We start from the raw sequence: 13,520 nt of genomic DNA on the forward strand, positions 1-13,520 counted from the left end.
CATCCAGATGTCTCTCAACCAGATTCTCAATCCATAATACTCCCCATATGGCTAGACGTAGGTTTAAATGCAGATGAATGTAAAATGAGAATGATGCAGATGAGTGAATGCAATGCATTGCCATCCTCCAAGCCATCTGATCATCAACGGTACAGAAGCCTGGTCTCTGAACTGTTCCTACCCATCTGAGGAAACTGTAACCACAACTCTGACCCTCGGGTTCCGAAATAAACGGAAGACAGATACATCATCATCATCACTGAACCATCTCTGAGCAGACATTCGCGACCATCTGAATCGGCCCGGGGAATCCTGAAATAAACGGATCCCCACTGATAAATATCTCGGCCCGGGGAATCCTGAAATAAACGGATCCCCACTGATAAATCACGGACAGCACTCCGGCGTCTCGGCAATAAATGACCATAAATCCGACTTATAAATATGACTCTGATCCACGGAACAAAAGTCACCATCAAAATCACCATCTGTACCTGTGATAAAGATCATTCCCTCCCCACTCACGGGTGTCATCTAGGCCAGGGTAAGGTCGAGAGAAACGCAGCATAAATAACCTTTCGCAGAATACCATCATATACACACCCGAAGTATGTAACGATAATATCCCACCAGGGTCTGAACTGCTCGTGATGTCAATGTTCCGCTAAGTGGCGCATACCACCCGCTTCCCATGAATCACTCTATTCCTAGGTTTCCTAGATTGCACTCATAGCCTGGGTATTGGGCCTTTTACTTCGAGTAACTCCCACCCCAAACAGAGAAACCACCTGCACAGAGGACGGCAATAATGATAGTATGATGCATGCAAATATTTATGCAAATATATACACAGGTTAGAATAATAAATGCAATAAATACAACAACACAAGCAACCTAAACTATCCTAGAACGCTAGGAAGGACTCGCTTAGGGAAGATGGACCAGCACAGGTCTACATCCGTAGTCCCCAGCAGAGTCGCCAGCTGTCGCATCCTGCGAAAAATCAACCGGCGAGCTAAAAATAAAACACACACAGAGCCGCCACTAAACGTTATTTATCCCAAGATAGGGAAAGGAAACGCTCAGAGAAACCTGGAAAGACATGGTCTCGCGACCAGAGAGAAAAGGTTCGGGAGTCGGTTACGCGAGGGGAAGGTATTAGCACCCCTCACGTCCTAGGTACTCCTAGGGATCCACGTTCTAAAATAAAGAAAAGGTTGCTAAACATCACACACATACACGGGGAACGCAGGTGGGGTTAAGAGAAGGGAGCTCGATAAGGTATCGCACCTTATGCCTACATATCTTGTCTGGAACAAGAATCAGAGCCACTGTAGTTCGGCTTACGCACGCCAAACAACACAAAACATACAAACAAGCACGGGTGGCAAACATGGAGCCCGACAACCACTGGATGGAATTACGTCGGCATCCGAACCAAAACACACTCACAAGGGAAAACGTGGAGCCCGACTGCCAATCACTGGACTTACGTCGGCATCCGAGCCAAAACACGCAATCAGATAACAAGTAAACACACGCAAAAAAGAAAAAGGTTGCCCGGAGTGGTCTCGCACGACCACCTGCCTACATACCTCGTCTGGAACAAGGATCAGGGCGATGTAGTTCCCCTGAAAGGGAAAAAGATTCCTAACCAGAAACCAGGGAAAAGACACACTACTAGGGAGCTGGACTCGAGCCTAGTGTTGTCATGCATCGTTTACCCTAAGTTCAGTTTTCTATCCTACTTGCATAAGCAAACTACTCCTATCCAGGAAAGAAGCAAGCACACAAGCATACAGCATAATTCAAGCATACATCAAATGAGAACAAGCATCTCAAACAGATATCCACACAGCACGCACTATAACCAAACAAGTGGCTCACACAATAGGTTTGACTGCCGAAGCGAGTCGTCTGTACGGGCTGGGTTTGCTCTTAACCTTGCCATTACGAGGCTAAGGTGAAGCAGATGAGAGGTGAAGTGAGGATCAGACCTCACTGCTCTTATCCCTAACCAGGGAGAGCTTCTGACAAATGAGCATGGGTCCAGAATGGGGGAACCCTTCTATACTCAGAGACTCTGACACAATGTGCACTGCACAAGATCTTGAGCTTGTAATCTCAATGCTACAACCATGTAATGGGAGCAATGAGAAGACTCACAGAATAGTGGGGGGTAGATTGCATACCCCTACCTTCCACCAATTGCCTTATTTAAAGGACTTTCACCTGCTTGGCACGAAAAATAAACAACCACAATCATTGCCTCTTAAGGAGGACTTCAGACATTTATTTGCCCGGCCCGGTAACAGCCGGGTCTCCAGACTACATGAAGTCAAGAGGACCTACCTCAATGCAAGTTGCTTAAGCAAAGCAAAGCAAAAGTTCACAAGGAACTGAGCAACTAAAAGTACTTGGAAACAGTCAAACATAGTTAGTACTCAGACGGACAAAACTAAACAGCAAAAGTTCAATCAGTTAATCTATACAGATCAATGCACAACAAAGCAAGCTCAAAGCTCAATCCCAAACTTCACAACCTACAAAACAATGTTATATTAGTGTACAAACATCCAACAACATCAATTGCATTTAACTTGATTCATTCTCCATGTGCATTATGCTTTTGATCCTGAAAAATCAAGCAAATATTAGCAACAAGACCACTAGGCTAAGCCTAGGGTCCAAAGGCAAGAAAAATTCCTAAACAGCAAAGTATTCACCAACCAAAGTCAAATTAATATCAAACAAGAGCAAACACCATTAGTCTCATGTTTATATCATTCATCATGTTCATGTTATGCACAAAACAAGGCAAATTAGTTCAAATGAAGCACCAAACATGCAAACAGAACTATTGCATTCAAATCCACATCAAAACAACTTCAAAAATTCTCAAATAAATTACACCTAAACAGGACCTAATCCAGGCATGGCACACCAAATTTCAGCTTAATTGGGCAAATAGAACTATGTCAATGAAAATCAACAAAAACAGACACAATTATAGGCTCCAAATCACAACATCAACACATACATCCACTTCAAAAATTCATAACTCAATGAAAACAAAAAAGAAATGGATGAGACCAAAACATGGATGTCACACAATGTGTCTATTACAAGCATGCCAAATTTCATGATTATCCAATACCATATGAGCATTTCACATCAAAATTACAAACATGTACCACATGGACTTGCATATTTGACCAACAGAGATGAAAAATCACAATCAATTTGAAAATGCAATGTAAAATTCCACAAAATTTCATACAACATCTCAACATGTTAATGATTCACCATGCAAAATTTCATTTCATTCTAACAAGTATAGGTCACTCAAAAAAATCCAGCAAATTGACATAATGAGGTGTGACACAAATTGTCACACCTAAGTTCCAAAATTCATAACTCAATGATCAGGTATCAAAAACTCATGAAATTTACATGGAAATAAACATCATCCAGTCCACAATCATCACAAAAATTTTCAAGAATTTCTTTTAGAATATGAGGATTTCATGATCACAATAGCACAAGATACCAAAAATGCACATATGTGAAAGAACCCTAGGTCAAATAATAATTCCACCATGCACAACTTTGACCAATAGGTCAAACAAATTCTACACTCAACAACAAAGTCAAAGAAACAATCCTCATATTTTTCTGAATTCTCTATAATTTTTTATGAATTTTTAAACATGTTAATGAATTTTTATGAATTAATTAAATTAAGTGAAATTCCACAATGGCAGATCTGTAATTAAAGATGGCGGGAGCGGGAAACCTCCAATTCGAATATTCAAACAGAAAACAAGATCAAACAAGCTTTTGTCATCGTCTTCATCACAACATTTTCCAGATTTTCAAGAATTTGAAGAACACGAAATTTTCACTAAAATGAGCAAGTCTATAGTCATTCGAATCGTCTCAACATGAGGAACACGAATATCAACTTGATTTCTCCTAAAAGTTCCTATATCATGCGAATCGAATCAATTAGGGTTTGATTACAAAACTTCAATTCCAGATTTCGTGAGCTATGGTTCACTATAACCAAAACCAACCATATCATTGAACTCTACACAGCAAGGGCTTTCAAACACATATAACCAACAAGCATATCATGAAACTCGAAAAACTTCAAAACCTGGAAATGGCAGAAGTGTTCGCGTGGCCTTGGCGCTTAATTCCTTCAAACAGATGCAGAAGGATGATGAAGAAGGTGAATGGAGTGCTTGCTTCAGGTCCAGGTTGCTTCTAGTGCACCAAACCACGATTTGCCATGAATGAATGCATTTTGGACAGTTGCAATTGGTGGAGCAATCGATGATTAGAACCACAAACAGATGTAGAGGAAGGAGATGCAAGATCAACACAAAAAGAGATTCGAGAATTGATCCACAATTGAAGAAGATTGATGAGTTTGAAGGTTTTTGTGTTCTTGAGGATTTGAGAGAGTTTGGAAAGTTTGAGATCCAATCTTGGTAAAAGTGATTTTCTGTTATGATTTGGAAGTGATTAGAAATATATATGATACCTTAATCCAAGCTTAAACATGTAATTAGCCAACTTGCATTTGATTAGTGAAGATGTTAATTTTCAAGTGAGGGACAAAATGGTCTTTTCACATATAAGCCAATGCCAGCTCATGGACAGCTCACACACTCTCTAAATGACATGTGTGAGCTGTTGCAACTTGTCTCACTCTCATTGGATGCACCATTCTCATTTTCACCTTGTGATTGCACTTTATCCATTTTTGCACTTTCATTTTTCAAGCCAAACCTCAAATTACAAGGCCTATGCATGAAGTGATGATTCCAACAAATTTTAAATGCCATTTGGAAAGTGTTGCAAAAAGTCCCATCTCAAAATTCCAATTATTTCACAAGTTGGACCATTTTGCCCCTAGTCCAATTTAACTGTCCAGTTGAAAATTGACTTTTTGCATTGACCACTTTTAGAAAAATCCAATTATGCACCATGAAAGTACATGTCAAATGGAGTTTGTGCATATAAAGAACTTGCAATTTGGACAAACCATGTGGAAGTTATGGCCTCCTGATTATGGGTCATTTCTGAAATTCACTGAGCCATAATTTTCCAACCACACATGGGATTTTCAAGTTCTTGGACGTTTTGGAAAGGTGAGAACAATATCTACAACTTTCATGTTGAACAAATTTTCATTTGAAGCTTCCTTGGACACGTGGTCTTGAGGTCAAAAACTTTCCACTTTTGGAAACTTCAATTACAAGTCACTTTCTATTTTTGGCAGTTTTTGTTCTGACTTGATTTTCTTCATTCTTAAGCTTTGAGATGTCATACAACACTTGTTCCAACATGAATGAAGTGTATCCAACTCATTTCCACCTCCAAATCCATCAGATCATGTACAGTTGACCACAGTTGACTTTTTCATCTGATAGATGAATCTGGCAATGCATAGATCAATCTGAGCTCCATTCTTCAACTGAAATGGCTCAAGGGTGAAACCCTAGCCTCAATTATCTCCATAAAATCATATAATGAACCCCATAACCATCATAAACCCCATCTCCTGATCATGCCCTGAATGGCCCAATGCAACTGATTAGGGTTGACCAGTGGTCAAAACCCTAATCTCAAGGAATCTTCTTCAATCTTCTGATGATATCCAACCATGATGATGATGATGTATCACTTCAATCAAGATGAAGACCAATATCCTTGGAGAATCATAAAACCCTAATTCACAGCCCAATCCTCAGATGGTCCATGATCAGTCAATAAACCCTAGGCTTGCACTTAGACTTCTCCATCTTCTGATCAAGACTTGGGAGAATGGCTTGCACAGTGTAACCACATGATATGCAATATGCAATGCCTAATGACCTAGAAATGATATGTACAATGATAAGCTTAGTCCCAAGAGAGGAGGGCAAATTTTGAGGTGTTACACCATGATGCTGAAGTAGATAAATTAATTTCAATAACAAAAATACCTGAAGTTGGAGTCTCTACTCCATTCTTCCTATCTTCCAGGTACTTTGGGCAGTTCCTCTTCCAGTGTGCGGTCTTACCGCAATGGAAGCAGGTGCCTTCCTTTTCTATGCTTCCACTAGGCTTCAAAGCAGCACTAGTGGGTTTGGGTTTGGCAACTTCCTTGCCTTTCCCTTTATCATGTTTGAGGACAATCCTCATGTCTCGGTACCAATCCAGAAAATTTGTCCCAGACAATTTTTCCTTGTCAAGGTTTGATCGCAATATGTTGTTAGAGGTGTTTGTTGTCATGGTAATCTACACAAGGATTAATGAAAATATAAGTATCATTGACATATTTAATTAGGCCTTTAATTAAACATGCTCCCACTATTTTATTCAAAACAAATGACCCTCATCATTTGATTCGGAAAATCCCGTTGGAAGATTTTCTAGTGGGTCGAGATCCATATTTCACTTCGTTCTAAGTCCGTGTAGGCGGATTACACAAAACTAGGTTATTTCAGGTAGGAACTCCTTCCAATTGTATCTCATACAACTCTCGAAAATTTCAGTTGGGTGAATAACTCCTTATTCTAATCCATCATATGGATTATTCCCAACTCTTGCTTCTAAACATATATATAATCTTATTATAATTTGTTTAGTTAAGTTTGACCCATTGTTTTAACAGTTGGATATTACAATTATCCCATCGCACCTTACTAATATATAGATCATGCACCTCGCGTAGGCGAAACCTACATTATCCATTACTAGTCTTGATGAGTGTTAAAACTTGGAAAGCATAAACTTAATATTGAATTTGAGGGAATTGCAATTTTTCTGATCTCACCGGCTTGTTTATCATATAAACCGTCTCTCACATGCATCAACATACATACAAACATAATGAAACAGTTATGGCCCCTAGCGCAATTGTTCTCCCAAGCCAATGAGAGAACCTAAGCTAACCTAACAACGATCTAAGCTTCTCCAAGCAAGATCTTCAAGGTTGTCCTCCTTTGGTACTGACTTCTTTGCTTTCTTCATATCATTACATTACATAAAAGAAACTCGTTTTATATACGAGGGAGTGAGATGAGAAAAGAAATTACATTTGGGAGATTAAGAGAGAGGCACGACACGCAGGTCGTATTTTAAAATCCAAAGCAGAATAAAGGAAAACTAAGGCCATAAACGATCACCACAAGACAATAATAAACACTTTATTATTATTATTAATTCCTTTTAATTAATTAAAATCAAATTAAATTTCGACGACCGATCACACTACGCAGAGTTAGCCGGGGGTCCGCTGCCCGGACAGCGGGAACACTTGATACTTCAAAGCACTTTTTCTAGCCGAACGGGTGAATTTTTCCTTGCGTTAACCGGTTAACCATATGCGTTAACCGGTTAACACTGTTTGAAAACTTTTAGAAAATTCTTTTCTGCCTTGCGTTAACTGGTTAACCATATGCGTTAACCGGTTAACACTGTTTGAAAATTAAAAAAAATTATTTCGTATTGCGTTAACCGGTTAACCATACGCGTTAACCGGTTAACACTGTTCGGAAAAGTGTTTAGAACGCACAACTCTTGTGCAGTCAAACCCCAATCGCATAACTCTCTGACAACACAACCCTTGTGCCGTCACTAACCCTGATGCACCAATTTCAGACCGTCAAACACATCTCGATTATTAATTCAGTATGATTGATCAACACGTCATTGCTTCACCATACTAATGTCGGATCAAGAAGCAAACGACCATTGATCGCTCAAAGGAAAACAATCATTGAGGGTTTGAATGAATGAAACGAGAACACTATATCATATATAATGTATTTTGCATCAGGATTACATATATCACATATATGTAACTTGATCGATCTCAATTTAACCTTTGATTCATTCTGTCTTTAATCATATTATTACAGAACAAAAACAAATATCAGATTCATGATTTCGTAAGTGGCTCTGATACCACTGAAGGAGAATTGCCATCCAAGGCGCAGCGGAATTTAAAAATTTCTCCATTTAGTGATCCTTACGAATGGGCATGATCAGTGATAGAATCGTTACCTCTTGTGGAGATTCAAACCTTTGGTGCAGATCTCTTGAAACGACCAAAACCTTAGATACAAATCCACAGGGCGATCACGAACGTTGAATGATGACAACGTCTCTACTCAGTCCATACGAACGGATTCCTTCAATCGCAGTGCTAGCTGTTATGAATGAAGGCTTTGAGTGAGAGAAAGAGGGAAACAAAATTCCAAGTCTCTACTTGAATTTCTGTCTGAGTGGAGTGGAGTGACTATGCTTCTACCCAAGGGGTTCTATTTATAGAACCACTTGTGTGGGCTTCAAGCTAAAAAGCCCACTTAAGTGTATTTTGGCCCATATCTTATAATATGCCCAAAATCACTTAAGTATTTGGTACCTTACCATATTTCGTCTCCCACTTAAGTGCACCATACCTTACGGTGTTCCTTAGTTACTCTATCTCTCATCAATCTGTCCTTTGTGTGTGACCCTATAGGTTTTCGCGGCGTTGGCAATTATATTAAATCACGCATTTAACATAATAAATAGTGAGCGGTATCTAGCAACACATCACTGCTACCCAAGTCACGAAAATGTCATGTGATCTGACAAAACCTCCTGTGATAATAATTATGTGTATAATTACCCCTTTGCCCTTATGTCTATATTGAACACAAGGTATAGACCGTGTCACCCTTGTCCAGTTCAATATTGGGCCCATAGACATTTATCCTGTTACGCAGGATTGGCAAATTCCATCTAGGACACTCATGTCCCTCAACATTCTTCGTGGAGTACCCATCAACTGTCTTTATGGTTATCCAGTTACGGACAATGTTGGATCAACAATAAAGCACTCGACTCTACATCTAGGATCCATAGTGGTTTCAGGTCGAAGAGTAGTATACACTATTATCACCATGAGAATAACTTATGACACTTTGCACAACTTTCTACATAGTATTCTCATAGCGGGTCAATCCGGTATAAATATTACTCTTAATATTCATACCTATGTTTAAGACTTGATAACTCTTTATCCATGATCCATGAGATGTGATCATCAGTCTACAAACATAATAGTCTTAATGCTTTAATGTTATCCCACTTCACATTAAAGCTCGACTATAGATACTTTAAGAACAGTGCCCTTATGTTTAATGTGTTCTCATGATTAAGTCACACTTAATACATTAAACGGACTATCTATTCTAGGGACTTTATTAATCAACCATAATAAAGAAAATGCCATTTATTATTAATAAATAATTCGATACAAGAACCAAAAGTATTGGCCTCTAGGGCTTACACCAACAGTTAACACCTTACCACTTCTGAAGAACATCATAGCATAATCAGATTCCAAACCTTAAGGATATTGCTTAACTCGTTATTTTAAGCACTTTACCCAATTAGTTCTTTGTATGTTATCCAAACATCTCTTGCTTAACTAGTTATGTCAAGCACTTTAGCCAACAAATGTTCTTGGCACTTTATCATTATAAGTGTCTCCCTTCCCCTCTCCCCTCCCTCTACCCTTTAACTTCCACTTGACAAAATTTCTATACGATTACTCAGATCTTGGGAATCGTCCAATTATTACTTTAATGTATCCTAGGTGTCCCAACATTTTCCTCGACCCATCTCTTTTAGAGGTGTTAATGGGTTGGTATTCCCTAAAGATATAGATCATCCCTGTAACATTCATAATGGTCGTTACCACTAGATTGACACTTTTAGTTGCGATGGAAATGTCAACCTTCTTCTTTCTTGGAAGGGATCCTTGTCGTGGTTTATGGTTCTATGATGAGGTTACTGGTTTCTGTTGAAATATTAAACTTGATTTGGGTATAACCTTATTATTTGTATTTTTAGGCTTAGTTATTTTGGGCTTAGTTAAGTTTGGGTAATGCTTCTAGAAAAATCTTGTAGTGTTTGGAGTGTCTAGATATTTCTTAGGGTTGTAATATTTTCTAGAATACTCATTGAATTTCTAGACTTGATAACTCTTTAGAATTAGTGTGTCCTACTCTTTTGAATCGAGTACTATAAATAGAGATGTACTATAAATAGAGATGTAATCTTACTCTTTTGAATTGAGTAAAAATATAAAGTTCTCTCATCCACAAAGAATTCTCCTACCTATTAAGTTTCTATTCAAGCCTCTAATATTACCACACACTTTTCATAAACACAAAAGGTCTTATTTCCAACAAAGTGGTATCAGAGCTTCAAGGTCCTCAAAAAATGGAGAATGGAGGTTTCCCTTTCCAAATGACAATGCTCACAAAGAACAACTCTGACAATTGGAGCATCAAGATGAAGGCGCTACTAGAAGCTCAAGATGTGTGGGATATCTTTGATAAAGGCTTCAAGGAGCAAGATGAAGCCTCACTAAGCCATGGTGTAAAGGAGGCATTAAAGGAGTCAAGAAAGATAAACAAGAAAGCTCTCTTCCTCATTTATCAATCAATGGATGAAGATACATTTGAGAAGAACTCCAACGCAACGACGACCAAAGAAGTATGTGATAAGCTTCAAACTTGCAACAAAGGAGTGGAGCAGGTGAAAAAGATTTGTCTTCAAACTCTTAGAGGTGACTTTGAACGTTTATTTATGGAAGTGTCGAAGTCAACTTATGATTATTTTTCTCGAGTATTGATTGTATTCCATCAATTCAAAAGAAATGGTAAAGATGTTGATGAGGTGAAAGTCATGGAGAAAATACTTCGCACTTTAAATCCAAGTTTTGACTTCATTGTTACCAACATTGAAGAAAATAATGATTTAAAGACCATGACTATTAAGAAACTCATGGGTTCCTTACAAGCATACGAAGAAAGACAAAAGAGAAAAATTTAATAAAAGAAGGCTACAGAGAAACTACTACAACTCAACATAAAGGAAGCACGTGATGTGAAATACAAGAGCCAAAGAGGACGAGGTTGTAGACAAGATCATGTACGTGGACAAGGACATGGAGAAGAAGGAATAGGCGGTTACAATAACTACTCCAACAGCTTCAACAATGGAGAAAGAATTTGGAATCCACAAGCAACAAGAGGTCGCGAAAGAGGAAATTCATGGTCGAGGTGAGACAAATTACAAATCAAGTGCTTCAACTGCAACAAGATCAGTCACTACGCACCTAAGTGTAGATTCTTGAAGAAGGTTATGGAGAAAGCTAACTTTGTAGAAGAAAAAGGAGGAGAAGAAGGAACTTTTCTTCTCGTGTGCCAAAACCATGTTGAAGAGAAAAGAAACAAGTGGTACCTCGACATCGGTGCAAGAAATCATATGTTCGGAGATCGAAGCATGTTCGTAGAAATCAATGAAGCGGCAACTGGAAATGTCTCATTTAGAGATGACCCAAAGATACTAGTCAAAGGAAAAGATAAAGTTCTCATACGCTTGAAGAATGAGAGTCATCAATTCATATTCAATGTCTACTATGTTCCTAACATGAAGAATAATATTTGGAGCTTGGGAAAATTATTAGAGAAAGGCTATGACATCCACTTCAAAGAACATAGTCCTTTCTTAAGAGCTTATGGAGATAACCTGATTGCTAAGGTGCATATGTAAAAGAATAGAATGTTCCTCTTGAATATTCAAAATGCTGTGGAAAAGTGTCTCAACGCTTGCTATATCGACTCTTCGTGGCTATGGCATCTATGATTCAGACACCTCAACTTCGACAGTCTAGAACGTTTGTCAAAGAAGAAGACAGCGAGAGGCTTGCCTAGTATAAACCACCCATACCAACTCTGCGAAGGATGTATACTTGGGAAGCGATTTCGTAAAACTTTCCAAAGGAATCAGCGTCAAGAGCGACAAAACCACTAGAGCTCGTACACACTGATGTATATGGACCAATAAATCCAAAATCTTTTGGTAAGAGTAAATACTTTACCCTCTTTATTGATGATTATTCCAGAAAAACATGGGTTTATTTCTTGAAGGAGAAGTCATAAGGGTTTGAAAACTTTAAGAAGTTCAAAGCCCTTGTGGAGAAATAAAGTGGTCTTTCCATTAAGGTCATGAGATCTGATCGAGGATGGGAGTTCACTTCAAATGAGTTCCACAAATATTTTAAAGACCATGGAATACACTGCCCACTAACAGTGTCAAGATCTCCATAACAAAAGGGAGTAGCAGAGAGAAAGAATCGGACCATACTTAACATGGTGTGAAACATGCTTAAGAGCAAGTAGATGCCAAAAGAGTTTTGGGCCGAAGCAGTGGCATGTGCGATTCACTTGACAAACTATTCCCCAACAAGAAGCGTGCACGAGAAGACACCACAAGAAGCATGGATTGGAAGGAAGCATAGGATCTCTCACCTCAAAGTGTTTGGAAGCATTGCATATACCCACGTTCCAGATGAAAGGAGAAAAAGGCTCGATGATAAAAGTGAGAAGTACGTATTTGTGGGTTACGACTCAAGCTCCAAAGGATACAAGCTCTATAATCCAAATAGTGGAAACATCGTCATAAGCCCTGACGTGGAGTTCGAAGAAGAAGATTGTTGGGCTTGGAGTGTTCAAGAAGACATGTACAATTTTCTTTCTTACTTTGAGGAAGAAGACGAAATGGAACAACCAATGATAAAGGAACATATTACACCACCTGCCTCACCGACACCAAGGTTGGGTGAAATAAGCTCAAGTGAGAGGACACCACGACTAAGGAGCATTAAAGAGCTTTATGAGGTAACCAAAAACCAAAATGACATTAACCTCTTTTGTGTTTTTAGTGATTGTGAGCCTCTAAGTTATCAAGAAGCAATTGAAAATGTAAAGTGTAGAGACGTCGTGGACGAATAAATCAACTCAATCACGAAGAATGATACATGGGAACTTACTACACTTCCACGAGGATACAAAGCAATGGGAGTAAGGTGGGTGTACAGGGAAAATAAGAATGCAAAAGGAGACATGGAGCGATACAAAGCAAGATTGGTGGCGAAAGGTTATAGTCAAAGATAAGGAATTGACTATGATGAGGTATTCTCCCCCGTTGCTCGTCTTGAAACTATTACTCTAATCATTTCTTTGGAAGCCCAAAATGAATGGAAGATCTATCAAATGGATGTGAAGTTGGCCTTCTTGAATGATTTTCTTGAAGAAGAAGTTTATATCGAGCAACCACAGGGCTATGAAGTAAAAGGGCAAGAAGAAAAAGTATTGAAGTTGAAGAAGGCGTTGTATGGACTCAAGCAAGCACCGAGAGCTTGGAATGTTCGAATCGACAAGTACTTTCAAGACAAGAACTTCATCAAGAGTTCATATAAGCATACATTTTATATTAAAGTGCAAAGTGTAACACCCTACTAAAATACCCCAAAAATTAATTAAAATAATAAACATATAATCAGAGTAATAGTGCACCAAGGGTGTCACACAAACATTCCACACCATTTAAACAATATAACAATCATGCTCTTTTATTTAATTTAAATATAAAGTATTTGCACAATTACGCAGCGGATAGAG

At 38.6% G+C, this 13,520-nt stretch overlaps 1 protein-coding gene across 1 annotated transcript; it reads left to right on the plus strand.

Annotated features, from left to right (window-relative positions):
- Positions 1-10,272: 10,272 nt before the first annotated feature.
- On the plus strand, positions 10,273-10,887 carry LOC127080490 (uncharacterized). Its single transcript, XM_051020801.1, has one exon. The coding sequence runs from the start codon at positions 10,273-10,275 to the stop codon at positions 10,885-10,887; it is 615 nt and encodes a 204-aa protein (XP_050876758.1).
- The last annotated feature ends 2,633 nt before the right edge of the window (positions 10,888-13,520 follow it).

The sequence above is a fragment of the Lathyrus oleraceus genome, chromosome 5, assembly GCF_024323335.1.
Source record: "Lathyrus oleraceus cultivar Zhongwan6 chromosome 5, CAAS_Psat_ZW6_1.0, whole genome shotgun sequence".
Classification (NCBI taxonomy): Eukaryota; Viridiplantae; Streptophyta; class Magnoliopsida; order Fabales; family Fabaceae; genus Lathyrus; species Lathyrus oleraceus.

Coding starts and splice junctions, on each gene's coding strand:
- LOC127080490 (XM_051020801.1), top strand. CDS start 10,273: ATGGAGAATGGAGGTTTCCCTTTCCAAATGACAATGCTCACAAAGAAC.